The sequence below is a fragment of the Canis aureus genome, chromosome 12 (assembly GCF_053574225.1).
Source record: "Canis aureus isolate CA01 chromosome 12, VMU_Caureus_v.1.0, whole genome shotgun sequence".
NCBI classification, from domain to species: Eukaryota; Metazoa; Chordata; class Mammalia; order Carnivora; family Canidae; genus Canis; species Canis aureus.
Genome location: NC_135622.1, coordinates 58564171 through 58579119, shown reverse-complemented (window position 1 = coordinate 58579119; position 14949 = coordinate 58564171). Strand labels below are relative to the sequence as shown.

Sequence of the window (14949 nt, the reverse complement as noted above, 5' to 3'; positions counted from 1 at the left end):
GAGAACTCAGAGACCCACCCAGTGTGGGGTGTGGCTCTGCCCCTGTGGGTCCTGCCTCCGGGTGAGGCCTTTAAAGTCAGGGCAGAAGGTGGGAGCTGGGAAAGGGCAGTGTTCCCCTTTTTCCAGCACTGGTAGTTCAGCATGGCTCAGCCTCTAACATCTGAATCGTGTAATTTGGTTCATTTTTCTGAACTTGAAACTGTTCTTAAGTCCCATTCCTCTCTGCGGTAACAGGGTGGGGTGTAGCAAGGGTGTAGTTATAATCCCCCAAGTGTCAGGATGGGAAGCAGCATGTGGGACCATGAGTCGGAAACCTTACTCCTCTGCTGCTGGCTGCGTTTGACCTTTGTCACTTACCCACCCTCCCTGGACCTAGGTGTCCCTCCAGCCAGCTCACCAGGAACCGCTCTCAGGACCAGCGTGCTTCCGGGGGCATAAAGACCACTGCTGGAAGATGATGTGTGAGCTTATTCAGAGAGGCACGGAGGGTTTTGTGTGTCCCCAAGGACAGTCACTGCTCTGCTGTCTGGAGAAGTTGGGTCTCCTCCCTTTATTCCGTTTGGTTTTAAATTTAATTTCCTTTTTGGCTTTAGTTTACACTGAGTATAGACAGAATTTCTGAATATCTGCTCCCCACCATGACTTGTCTAGTAGTACATGGTACCAACTATGTGTACTGCTTTCAGAACCTGGAAATTAACATTGATGATGATGTTCACTAAGATTCTTACTCAGATTATATCAGCGTTTCCCCTGGCTCTCTGGGACTCCCTGCAGGATCCTGTGGTTGGTTTTTACTTTATCTTTGTATGCTACAGGCTGTAGCAATACCAGAGCCTCACCTCGTCTTCCATGACCTTGATACTTGTTTTGAAAAAGATTAATCAGTTTCTTGGTTCAGTGCCCCTCAACTTGGGTTTCCCTGATGTTTCCCCACAATTGGACCAAACTTCTGCGTTTTTAGTGAGAATAGCACATCCCATGCCCCTCGTCTTGGCTCTGCACACAGGGGTCAGCAGTCAGGCACAAGCTTTGTAGTCGTTGCCGTGTTTGCACACAGGTTGTGTGTGAGCATACAGCTTGTGTCCCATCATCACCTGGCTGTTCTGCTTTGTTCTGTAAATACAGCACCTCCACAGCCTGTTAGAATGTCTCATCTTTTTCTAAAAAGGCCAGAAAACTTCTAAGATACTCATTTGGAAAAGGCTTTTTTTATTCAAAGGGCTGTAGCAATTACTTTTGGGGGCCCAACTTTGTAGCCAGTTAAAAAAACAAAGCTTTTGAAAAGATGATGATGGTTTCCATCACAGGATAGCTTCAGTTTGGGGAAGCCTCATGTCTTTTATAAACTGGGATGGGAGATGGCAGATTTGTGAATTTGGATATCAAAGCCAGTCTCTGAGCAAGGGCAAGCAAGGTGCGGGAAGGACATGAGAGAGGGCCCAGTGATCCACAGATCATTCATTTCCAGCAGAGAGTTGAGATTATTCCTTGAGGTTAATTATAAACCACTTTCTGCGGGAATTGTGTGCAGATTACTGCACGGCCTCACAAGTGACAAAACTCCTCTTGCCGTGCAGATGACAGGACGTACCATTTCCAGGCAGAGGATGAGCAGGAATGTCAAATGTAAGTTACTTGGGAGGTGGGCCTGGGGGCCAGGACCCTGCAGCCCTTGGGGATTTAACACAATATCTCTGATTTTTCTAGTTGGATGTCTGTGCTGCAGAACAGCAAAGAAGAAGCTTTAAACAATGCATTTAAGGGGGATGACAATACCGGGGAAAATAACATAGTCCAAGAACTGACAAAGGAGATCATCTCCGAAGTGCAGAAGATGACGGGCAATGACGTGTGTTGCGACTGTGGGGCGCCAGGTGACACCCCCTCCCTCCCCGCCCCCGCTGCTCTTGGACAGTCACATCTCATTCCGATTCAGAGTCCAGTCACCAATTTTCCCTTGTGCTGCAGACCAGGGCTGCCCTGAGGTCGCAGCTGCATACTGGGCTGTGTGCAGACTGCGTGGGAGGAGGGTGGGAAGACACCTGCCTCCGGGCCTCGAACAGGCCCATGGAGCTGAAAAGATTTAAAGCTTTTTGAGAAATGAAAACGGAAGCACAGAAGGCGGCTGAAACCAAGGTCATGTGTTCATTGTATCAGCTGTAGGGGTGGCTTTTCTCGGGATTTACCCCATCCTCCCTTTGTGCTACTTTGTAGACTCTAAGCCACTGTCTAGCCTGTGATGCTGGGAGAGCCATTGTCTTTGTTAAGTGTGGGTTTTCCTGTATGGAAAACGAAGGAACTGGCCCAGAGGGTTTTCGGGTCCCTCCCAGGTGCCACGTTCTGTGAAATGAGAGGTTTATTTCTGCCTTTTCATGAAGCCTCTCAGGGTCTTCATTTTTTAATCGACATAGAGTAACATTGTAGATTTTAATCGCTGGTATTTTAAAAGCTTAAAGAGTGGCTTTCTTCTGATTAAGATGAAATGGTGCTGGGAGGTTGGGAGCTTTGAAAAAGCTGCTTCTGGACATTTACAAAATGAGAAAGATGGTAGAATGGTCAGTTACCATTTTCATTCTTCTAATTTTCTGACCATTCTTACAAGAAACAAACACAACAAAAACAGCGTGGGCAGTTGAGAATTGCTGGGTGTTTCGTGTTGCCCCAAAGGCTGTATATCTGGGGGTAATTTGAGGAACTGCCTCAGAGTCTCAGACCCACTAAAAATGACCTGTTGGCAGGAGATGAGGGAGTGATAAGTAGTGAATCATGCTTTTTCTTAAGAAAAGAGAAGGATGGTGCAGCACTTGGACTTTTAAACTGCTTCCAGAAAGAAGTCAAAGCTATGGACATTTCTGTTTGCAAATGCTGAGACAAGATGGGTGACGTGACACTTGGTATAAAGTAGTCAAAACGCACTCATACCTGCCAAGAGCATGAATCAGCCAATACGATAGATGTGAAAATGCAGATGCCCAGAAGTATTTCGGAATGGATTACATTTTTTGTAACTTGAACATTTAAAAAAAGAACTTGACAATCATCTAGGGACCCAGGTTACACTGTTTGCCTGCAGTGAGTTTCTAAAGGCAGCAGGCAGTTCGAAAGAGAATGGTACCTAATAAGGGCTGTGATAATGTGCTCGAATAGATTTTATTTTGAATGCCTCCTTTTTAGTCAATCTAGCACCTATACATCAGGCACTTCTGGAGTGTCTGCTGTGTGGCCCACACATAGTAGGATGCCTCAGTGAGTAGGTAACTGCTCTGAGAAGCACGGTGACACAGTGCCAGATGACGTTGGGCCTCGGCCCAGGCAGGGCTGTGGTCTGGTTCTCCACCCTCTTGAGCAAGGCCCTTCTCCTTTCTACACTGTGAAGACACCTGTCCTGTTCACCTGCTGGTGCCCTTGTCTGTGCTAAATGAAGTATTATATATCAGTATCTGTAATTTCTGAGGCTCTTGTGATACAGAACTATCACTGCTGCTCCCAAAGTGCTGAGCACAGAGTATGGCATCGGCACATAGTATGTGTTCTCCATCATTACCATTAGCATTTGGTGAACATAGAGACGTGGTTTTTTTTTCCTTAAGATTTATTTATTGATTTATTCATGAAAGACACAGAAAGAGAGGTAGAGACATAGGCAGAGGGAGAAGCAGGCTCCTTGCAGGGAGCCTGACTTGGGACTTGATCCCGGGACTCTGGGATCATGCCCTGAGCCAAAGGCAGACACTCAACCACTGAGCCACCCAGGCATCCCCACATAGACAGCACTAGACTGGGGGGGTTTTCTTTCCCCTTTGCTGGTCTGACCAAGGTTGGCGACCTGCGTGGTCTGTGCTCAGGACAGCCCTCAAAAGCCTACGCTCACTAGAGGGCACTGTGGCCTGTTTATTCTTGGACACAGCACCTGTCACTTGGGAGTTCTTAATGAATGGAAGGGTGGGCAGGATAAATGAGTAAATAAATGGAGGAATGGAATGAGGGGGAGCAGACCCGTGCATGTGTGTGTATTGTGCGTAAACCGGTGCTATTGCGAATGAATGATGAATGAGAGCTCCAGCTGTGTTAAGGATTGAGAAAATGCTCATGCTCAAAACTCCACATGCAGTAACTCCAGGAAAAATGTTGTGACCCCGGCCCTCTACTTACTGCAAGCTCCAATTTTCCCTGTTCTCTTTGGCAGATCCTACATGGCTTTCCACCAATCTGGGCATCCTGACCTGCATTGAGTGTTCTGGAATCCACCGGGAGCTCGGGGTTCACTATTCCCGGATGCAGTCCCTCACATTAGATGTCTTAGGAACATCTGAGCTGCTGGTAACTCTCAAGTCCTTGATTTTGAAATGGAAATGAATAAGCTAAAAACCAAGTTTTTATTTTGGTATTCAAATCCATTTTGTCTTCTTGAAATTCCACTGGGCTGATGGTTGTTGATTTTTGCCAGATGGGTTTGGCCAATTAGAACCTCAGTGATTCCTCCTTCTTAGCTACTAGTAGTTGAGGGCACTTTTTGTTGTAAAACTTTATTCTTAAATGAATTAAGTGAAGTGATTAAAAGGAGGGCTAAAAGGAGGGCTTGAGACTATTGGGAGACTGTGGACTAGGATGGTGGCACTGTCGAGCTTACTTCATTCCTTTGCCACACGCGGAACGCAAAGCCCAGAGATAATCAAGGACTCATTCCCCCCAAGTCACCTGCAGATTCCTGCCAAGTCTGTGGTCACCTTTTGGCTCAAGCCTCTAGTGCACTTTTCCCTGCCCCCTTACTATTACCCTTTCGGGGGAGATACTGGTCTTTGCTTTCACTGCCTTTGTTTCTAAGGAAGGTTTTCATTCTTGGTACAGTGAGAACACATAAGCTGTGCAGTGCGATGTCCATTAAGACTGAGAGGTTGAAGCATTTTCTGTGAAGTAGCATCCAGTGTATTGAGACCAGCCCCACTGAGGGAAAGGCACATCACACTAGGTGTTTCGGGGCCACCTAAAAGGAAGCTTTTGTGAACGGTTTTCAAGATTTGCAATTGCTGGTAGGAGCAGTGTTAGAAATTCTAGGTGTAGCTGGGCATTGGACAGTGAACATTAAGTGGTTACAGATTGCTGTTGATTGTAATGAAAAGTGCAATAGTCTTGACAGAAAATCAATTATTGTGGTCAGTATAACATCTCAAGGGGCCATAAATTTTCTTGATGACTGCCCTAGAACCAGCATGTCTGAGCTCACAGTGCATTTTGAACTATCTTGTCAAATCCTTCCAGTCTTTCCAAAGAATTCCTTTATGGTCTTGAAAGACAAAGTTGGGAGAAACTAGAGTGAATTCTGGTCTCCCGGTTAGTAATATTCTTGATTATTTAAAGTTTAAAACTAAGCTGGACTTGGCAAGACTCAAGCAGTGTATTCTTGGATCGTCAGTGTGGTTATCGTTAATGTCGTGGTACATTCCTCCTGTGTCTTAGAGCCATCTGTGTACAAGTGGAATCCTGGGAAGCTGATGATGGCATAAATTTGAGATTCCCACAGTATATTTTCAGAGAAACACAAATTCTCAGAAAGCACTGGTAAACTAAGGCAGTTACTGTACTGTCCTACTGGTTTTCTCAAAACAGTGGGCAATGTTAAGTGACTTCTGGTGAAATAATAATTGCTTATTTTGTATGAGGTACTTCCCAGAGCACTTGGTATATATTAGCTCATTTCCCCTTCACAACAACCCAATGACCTTGGTATTTATCCCCACTTTGCAAAGGAGGAACTGAGGCTTAGAATTCATGTGCCCAAGGTTATATAGTTATAAAGTGCCAGATCTGGGACAGGACCCTTTCATCTGATTCCAGAGCTTGCACTTAACCTCTGAGGAGCCCGGGCCATAACTGGCCTTTGTAGTGGCTTGTGTGCCTGTGTAGTGAGCATGTGAGCATTCACTGCTGTCACTCCTCTTCCCCCATCTGCCATCCCCATCCCTGTACCCTTCCCCATAAAATGTTTAACAGCTTTTCTGCATGATGTCATGATCTCACTGTGGCCTTTTTGTCAAATCTTTGCCATCATCAGTAACCAGTGTGAGTTACCGACTGTGTGGTGAGAAAGAGGTGCTGGGTAAACACACCCTGTTATACAATGAGCTCACCTCACAAATGGTGATTGTCCATGACTTCAGAAACAGAATAGTAAAATGATTAGGAAGTGATGAGTTTTGACTATTTGTTTTTAATACAATTTGTGTAATTGTCAGTTCATATAATGTAATTTTACTAATGACTCTCGTGAGCTGGTAGGAGCTTGACCCCAGCACATCTGTTATACCTGCTTAAATAGGTCTCAAAACCTAAACATGGGCTAAATGAGACTCTTGCCTACTAAACAGGAAAAGGCCAAGGAAGGTAGAAGGGAAGATGTCTACATCTCAGTGAAATGATGAGATGGATTCTGATGCTAAGTTAGAATCTTGGTCTCTATCTCCCAGAGCCTCTGTCTACGCATGCTCACAGGAGTTTAACAGTTGGCCAGCTGTCAGCCCTGATGGAGCTGTCAGGCAGAGCCTGCTCATTTAATACCTGCAGGTATTTCCAGAACCTGACCTCTGCTGTAGTTCCAGGCTCTCCGTTGTCTGTGTCTTCCTCAGTGGTTACAGAAAAATAGAGGGGAAAAGGGCCCCAGATCTTGTGAGGTTCACTCCCATCCCCTGCCTCCCCCTCAACCCTGCCTGTGTGGTCATGTGGTTCATGCTCATGGACGGTGGGCATCTCCCCACCCCCACCCACTGGGTGCCAGGATGACGGCCTGACATCCTGTCCAGAACCCTCACTGCTCAGCTGTTCAGTCAAGCACTACGTGGACAGTGTGTGTCAGGGGTTAGGATTCATTTGTAAAACATGAGTTCAACCCTTTTTATTTTTTTTTTATTTTTATTTTTTCAACCCTTTTTAAAAAAGATTTATGTATTTTTTAAAGTTTATTTGAGCTTAAGCGGGGAAGGGGGCAGGGAGAGAGAGAGAATCTCAAGCAGACTCCATGCACAGCCTGGAGCCCAACATGGGTACGATCCCAGGCCCTGACATCACAACCCTGACATCACAACCTGAGCCAAAATCAAGAGTTGGATACTCAATGGACTGAACCACCCAAACACTCCTTTATTTATTTATTTATTTATTTGAGAGAGAATGAGTGTGCACACACACGAGTGAGGGCAGGAACAGAGGGAGAGAGACGGCCAGACTCTGCACTGAGTGTAGAGCCAAAGGCAGGGCTCAGTCTCATGACCCCAAGATCATAGCCTGAGCCAAAATCAAGAATCAGACTTTTAACCAAGACTGAGCCACCCAGGCATCCCTATGAGTTCAAGCCTTTTTAAGGCATCCCAGTTCTTTTGTTCTGCTTAGACTGTTGGATGCTTGAATTAGAGGCTCTCCTGAAGCCTTGACACATAGATGTCTCTCTGTGTGTGTCTAGAATTATGTCTGGAACATAGTAAGAACTGTAAAGGATTAGCTCTCCTTATTCCCTACTCCAAGATGACCTTAAATCCTTTTGGAAGAATAATCCCCGTGTCCTAGTGTGTGTGTGTGAATCCGCAGGAAGATTCCAGTGTGCTCGTCTGCTGCACGAATGAACTTGTAGGATGCGCAGAGCAGTGACGTCAAGCTGTTTGGTTGAGTCGTTCCCGATGGTATGTGTTCTTGCACAGCAGATGTTGAGGAAACTTCTCCACACCCTGTTAAGAGGGTGAACTGGAAAGTAACCTTGAGTGTCTCTATGGGAGCAGCCTGGGCCAAATTACTTTATGGGCTCAGACATTCTCTGTCCTTGAGGAAAATCAGATCTCAGGATGGTATGCTGTGACAAGCAGGGATTTTCATTCTTGGCTGGCATGGTGCTTCTAAACAGACAGACGCTCGTCACATAGAATGTCACTCCTGTCCTCCCATATGGCCTCCTTCTTCGTGATAAAAAGCTTTTTGCTTAAGCTTGTAAATTATTTTCTGGTCTCAGGTTTGCACACAGTTCTCTTGGATGGTATGCCATGGTAGCAGTTTCACTATTTCCTTTCTTATTTTGGTTTCAAAGCATGTTTGATTTCTAATATTTTTATTAACTGAATGGGTTTCAGCGGCATCCATGAAGGTGGCCGGGTAGCAGTCATCTTTTCTTCCCTCCACCTGCTTTTAGAAATCATGTCTCATTCAGCAGAAAGAAACCAGGTACATGAAGAGAAGTCATGCCCTTTGAACTGGTACTCTAGCACGTACTGCTAGATATCTTTAGATTTTAAAGCAAACCTGCTTTCAGAAATCGTCCTGAACAAAGATTTTAGAAAGATAAGTTTCCTCCCTAACATAGATCATCATTTCAGCATTGATTTTAGTTCACATGTAAAACAGCACCAGTGGTACTAGGGTCCCTGTAGCCTATGATCAATTTGACACCACCATTTGGCATGAAATTAATAAAGGGAAATTTGGAATTATGAACTTGATGTTGAGTCAGTAATTTAAAAATCTTTTCCATCAAATTGAAGCGCAGGGTCACGCACCTTAAGTGCACATACTGCTGGCTCTGGCCTGTGTTACCTAGCTTTGTCCTGCCTCTCCTCTCGAGACATTGTTAATAAGCTAACAAGCTGTCCAGCATAGAGCAGGTTGGCTGATGGCCAGGTCTGAAGGAGAGCCCAGTGATGGAGGCCTGCAGAGACGAGAGCTTCCTTACAGCTGGAAGCGCTGTTTCACATGGGATTAAGTTAAAGCCACTCCTAGGAAGCTGAAGGCAGCAAGAGGTGTGGTACCAGCCACCGCTTAGTGAGCACCTGTTACACTCAGGCCTTGTCCTAGGTGATCTGTATCTAACCTAAGCAAGAACACTGTTTTATAAAAAGGGGCTGGAGCGGTGAAGCCAGGAATTACACTCTGGACCATCATATACCCCAGAGCCTGTGTTCTGTTCTATAAATTACATCTCAAACTTTTTCTCAGCCACAAACTCTATCAGAAAGAGATTGAGGGGCAGCTAGCTGACTCCATTGGAAGAGTTTACCACTCTTGATCTCGGGGTCTTGAGTTTGAGCCCGGTGTTATAAAGATTACTTAAAAAAAAGTAAACACCAAAAAAAAGTTGAACACCAAAACATACGTATATATAAAACAATTTCTAACTACAGCAGTATTACTGAGAAGTATATTATATACTTTGTAAAATATGTCAAAATAGAATGTTTAAAGCCTTGGATGAAAATATAATTTTTTTTAAATGAAAATACAATCTCCGTGTTCCCCAGAGTTTTTTTTTTTTTTTTTTTTTTTTTTGTGCTCCCTCTTTTGGAGGTAAAAATTTAGAGCTCACTGCATTCTTAGCTTGGCCTGCTGGGGTCCAGTGCCTTCCCTTCCCTGGGCCTTAACCCATTTGTACATTGTCATGCTCTCTAGCCTTCCACCCTTCTGGGATGTGAGTGGCCCAGTAAATAACATTCCATTTCCCTGCATGGATATGGAACCAGTTGAGAGATCAAAAATCTGCTTTGTTATTGAGAAAAGCCAGATTAGTTGACAAGGTTCCCAAGTTTGGTAAAGTCTCAGGCTCGGGCAGGAGGAGCCCATCGCCCCTAGGATGGCATCCTATAGGTACAGTGGGGCTGAGACCCTGTCTCAGAGAAGTTCTTTCTCTCATTTGCCCACTCCTCCCCTTGGGGGGGTGGTGCAGAAACAGAGAAGAATGTCACAATAGTAGATATGCCTCCACCTGGAAACATGAAGACGGGCAGGAGATTTCCCCATCCTCACCCCAGACTCTAAAACAATTTCTGAGTAAAACTCAAGCCCTCTCGGTGATTCTGTGGACCCTGCACAGGTAGGTGCTACAGATCTCCAGAAATGTGGGACTCCTGGTCCTTGTGCTCAGGTGCTTCCATACAGTGAGAGAGAGAGACACACAGGCTTCCATGTAAGGCAGGTGAAATAAAGTGGGCATCTTGGCCAAGCAGTTGCCCTGCTGGTGTACACCTGCCGTGTCCATACTTGTAGTGCCCAGTACAGGCTCCTTTCCCAGCCCTCATCACCATGCATCTCTTTTTATTCATGTCCCTCTCGTTAGACTGAGCTCTCTCTCTAAGCAGGGTCCTGTCTCATGCTCAGCGCCTAGCACTCCTGAGAACTCACTGTGCATTTGCACACTGACCCAGGGCTGGCATTGGCTTTGCTGAGTGTTATAGCACTTAAAATGCCCCAGACGCTCCTAGATCTGATCTGGCCCCATGTCTGCTTCAGCACAGCCCTCAAAGTCCTCTGGGAATGGAGGACGTGTGTGTTGGGGCCTGCTTAACACCAGCCATCCTGCTTCCTTGGCTCCTGCCCACTTGGCCTGCATGGGACTCACATTTTCTTAACATGACCCTGCAGCCTCCATCTGCAAATGCTTTGCTTTTGTTGATGATTCTAAAGAAGTTCTCTGCAGGCTGAAATATTCACTGGAACTTGGCAAAACTGTCAGGCGGCACATTTCTCTGCATTGGATAAGTGTGACGCACGGATGTGGTGGCTCCCTGGACCAGCTGTCCTCTGGTAAACCAGCCAAGTCCAAGCAGAAGGGAAGCAGCTTTCCGATTCCTGGGGAAGTCTCCTCCTCACGCCCCCCTCCCATCTGCGTACCACAGACTCAGAGGCATGTGGGCCCCTCACTCACAGAGGGGTGCTGTGGCTTGTTCTGTTACTTACCCTCTGAAAACGGCTGTGCTTGGCTAGGGGACGGTGTCCACATTATATTGAAAGATGGCATCATTAGAGCATGCCTGGCTCTAAACAGATCTGATACCAAGGTTCAGCTCTGGATCTGTCACCCGACATGGTTGACCATCAGCCTTATTCTTGGGGAAACCGCAGTGAGGCCCTGGGGTTTTGTCACCTGACAGTGGCCTGAGGCCATCAGGCCAGGATGGGGGCCCAAGTGGGGTTGGTTAGTGCTTGGTGCTTTGGGCCTTCTGAGATGCTCTGTTCATTTAACTAAGGACAACAAAATTAGGAAGCCTCATCATACAGTTAATAAGCGGACACGTGTCCCCTTCTGCATCCCTCACAATCCCATTTCACTGTTTGATGTTATTTGCCACCAGAAAGTTCGACCTCACCTTAACTCAGATCCCTTTGACTGTTTCTTCAGATAGCTCCCTCTGGGGAGAAAAGGGGCTGCACAAGCAGCATCCGTATCTCCCAGGACGTCCTCCCAGTGGCCCTGTGTCCACATCATTCATCGAGAGTAGAAACAGCAGAGGCCCCCTGCTCTCCACTCTGCCATTTTCAACATGAAGTTAAAATGTCTCTTCTCTCCAAAGCCCTGTCTGTGTGAGGTGCCCCCCTCCACCGGATTTATTTCATTAAACACTGAAGAAGCTAATCCCTGTCAGGTGCTGGACTGGGAGCTGGAATAAGATGATTAAACCCCTGCTTTCAAGGAGCTCCTGGTCACTAGTAGGAGTTTGTGATCCATTCAAGAGACTGCCGGTTGCCATATTGTCAGGGTAGCTAGACTAAGACAAACTGACGCCTGTCCTCCTGCCTGCTGCACCAAGTGTAGTGCCTAGTATTCAATCAGCGTTAACTAAGATGTGTTCATTTAATTTTTAACAAATAAGAAAGTGAATTGTTGAAGGGAGGACCTTACTTACATTTGGAACAAATACATTTTTAGTGTTTCATTGTATAGAATGCGTTCACCTAAATTGTCCAAATTTTTTATTATTTTTATTATTATTATTATTATTATTACAACCCAACAAGTCAGGTATCATCCCCATTTTACCAATGAAAAATTGAAACCCAGGTAAACTGACTTGTGTGTGGTCACAAAATCAGGGAGTTAAACCATAATTTGAACCCAAGTCTTAGCTTCCTGGCCCAGTACCCTCTTGACTCTATCAGAGACACCTCCTCACTGGTGTAAATAGATTTTGTTTGAGCCATTTCAACTGGAGCATGAGTTTTTTGGGGGGTGGGTAAGGATGGACACTCTCCTTGGACCAAGTTACTACTTCTTCCTGTCCATCTGGGTGCTCTATCCAGGGGACATTTTATGAGAACATTTGTCTGTGATAGATGTGCTGCTTCTTACCTCAAGTTTATGGGTACCTTTGGGGTTTGTACATCTTTATTAAAGGCAAGCCACTTTATTGCTCTATTTCTTAGTGGCTATTAAATAAATCATCAGTGAATGAGTAGTGTGTAACAGTGGAATGGATTAATAATTGAGTACCCTGAAATAGACTTCTGTTTTTGCAGCTTGCCAAGAATATTGGGAATGCAGGCTTTAATGAGATTATGGAGTATTGCCTTCCAGCTGAGGACTCCGTCAAACCCAACCCGGGCAGCGACATGTAAGTATGGAACTGGCTGTTCCATTTTCTGAGCAAAGATTGGCCTTGTACCCAAGCCCCGAGACACAGGAGAAAAACAAGCTTGGGGTATCTCAGTAGTTGCTTCTTTAGGGAATAAATCAGCCTGGGTTTTTTTGGTAAGTCACCTTTTTGGATATCCAAATGAAAATTTGGTGTGGCTTGTTTTCTTAGAAAGAAACCACAGGAAGACAGTGTTGGCTGATGCTCTGTGTCTACGAAGGAGGAATGGCGAGTTGTCACCCTTGCTGGCGGTGTGTGGGTGCCCCCTCGCCTTCTGCCTCAGGGGAGTTCTTTCTGCCCATTTCCTCTGCATAACTGCTCAGCCACTGGGAGGGTCAGTTGTCATAGATACACGAGTATGTATCCTTTTCTTTCTCAGGGTACTTTCAAATGTGGAGTATGGTTTCTTCAACAAAAATTTTTTGTTTTTGTTTTACTGTTGACACAAAACCTGATGGAGGAGGTTTTGTGCCTCATCATGCATCCCACTGGCCCCATGAGCAGACCTCATAACAGGATATTTTCCTGCCAGTCTTCCTAAACAGAGCAAATCACCGAGATCACACTGGTCACTGAGAGTGAAAGATGGATGGGAGAATAGTAGGTCAGGGCAGTGGATGGCCTGTCTGCTCCAAACGGTTGGGGGTGGTTACTGCTATGTTTTGAGGCAGAGTGAAGCACATGGAAGGAAGGGGGGTGTCTGCAGTTCAGTAGAGACACAGCATCTGCGTTGAAGTGGTGAGTCTGGATCCAAGTGTTTCCAGCAGGAGAGGAAGAAATGAGGAAAATGTGAAAAAAGAGAGTAGAAAAACCATTTACAGAGACAGCATTGCCCTTGGAGTAGCTTGAGAGGGAATGGATGGCACAGGTCCTCCTAAAGGACATTGGGTGAGGAACAGTGCACTGTGCTTGGAGAGAGCTTTCCCAAATAGGCAGCACACAGGCTCATAGCAAAAGCTGAGGACTTCAGTGTTTGTAACCAATTTGTTGGGACGTGCCTTTGGGAAGCTGGGATCATAGGATCTGTGTTCTTCTGCATTGGGATGGGTAACTTAATGCAGTAAGATAGCCTAGACATCTAAGGGCATGAACACAGCCTGTGGCCATTATACACCCTGTCATGTATCAGATATCTGAGATGACCATTTGGTTGGTGTTGAATTAGAGCTGATTCATGTTGGACTCCTAGAGCGAATGTTTGTGATGTAACATTTCCATGAGATTGGATACCAGGTGTGAGCCTAAGTTATTGTCCTTTCTGGATAAAGACCTGAGTTCCAAATCTGTATTCTTACCCAGACCTGGAAAGAGACAGTATGAGATGTAGAAATCCAGCCCTAGCCCAGTGGTGGGACCTGGGCAGGCTTGCCTGGCTTCTCTGAGCCTTCTCCTCTGATATAAGCAGGAGATCACACTTCCCTGCTCACAACGCCATTGGGATGATTATCAGTGGGATGGTGAGGTGACACATACTTAGGTGGTGTTGGCAGCTCTGTTCACCATGGGTGTGGGCAGTAGAGGCAACGTAAGTGCTACACAGCGATCCCACATACCCCTCAAAATTAGCGTCCTCTCAATTTAGGTTTTCATTAGAGTTACCCAGAAGTGAGCCAGCTCTTCCTAGGATAGCTAGATGATCCTGTTTAGTAAAGGAAATTTCATAGTCCAGCATATTTATTTACAGTCTAATTGATACCTATGCTTAAAAAGAAGGTACCAGTGTCCTGAAATGCTAGAATAATGATCAATTTTGAACAAAGCATATGATAATTTCATCCAATACCAGGGGTGCTTTATAAAAGTAAGGAATTTGTTTATTCTAGGGCCAGATGATTCTTAAAAAATGATCACTGTCTGCTTTGAATCCTTCAATATGAATGTTCTGTCTACATTGAGACCCCCCCCCCCCCAACCTTGGCACAAATCAAAAGGAAGTTTAGCTCTCTCTCTCTTTCCCCCCAGAATGAGGGCCAGTGTGATAGCAAGATGCCACCTACTTTCATACCTGCTCAGGTGAAATTAACTGCTGGGCTCTGTGCTTCTGTAGCATTGGGCTCAGTTTTAAAACCTTTCATCATGGGGCTCCCTGCTCAGTGGGGAGTCAGCTTCTCCCTCTTCCTTTCCCTCTGCCCCTCCCTGCCCAGCTCTTGCACTCCTGCATGTGCTCTCTCCCCATAACCCCCCATCAAATAAATCTAAAAAAAAAAAAAAAAAAAACCTCTCATCCCACTTTATAAAGTATTGACACATATTTCTTTAATAAATTGTATCTTTCTAATTTTTGTATTTCCCGCCACATCATGTTGCTTGTGGTGGTTCAATACATATTTAATGAATCAAGGAGTCAAAGATAAAGTCTCAGCTCAGTGGCAACTTATTATATAAGCCAGTATTTTACTTGCAAATGAAAAGGAGTGAACTGTTTCTGTCTTCATCTCAGAAGAACATACCATCTGCAGATAAATCTGCTGAAAGGGAAGCCAAAGACCCCTCTAGTGGCCTGTGAATCCCCAGATTTTGGATTTGGGTTGGGTGGCGCTATGGAGAGATAGAAATAGGTGAAAAGAGG

The 14949-nt window shown here is 45.4% G+C and overlaps 1 protein-coding gene across 8 annotated transcripts in view; it reads left to right on the top strand.

Moving 5' to 3' along the window:
* The window catches only part of ASAP2 (ArfGAP with SH3 domain, ankyrin repeat and PH domain 2), a 173475-nt gene that overhangs the window by 133245 nt on the left and 25281 nt on the right, over positions 1–14949 (top strand). For all 8 annotated transcript variants that reach the window (XM_077844175.1, XM_077844174.1, XM_077844170.1 and 5 more), the window contains exons 13-16: positions 1581–1629; positions 1711–1877; positions 4190–4323; positions 12265–12359. In XM_077844175.1, the coding sequence (XP_077700301.1) occupies positions 1581–1629; positions 1711–1877; positions 4190–4323; positions 12265–12359 (445 nt within the window). The remainder of the gene's footprint in view (positions 1–1580; positions 1630–1710; positions 1878–4189; positions 4324–12264; positions 12360–14949) is intronic.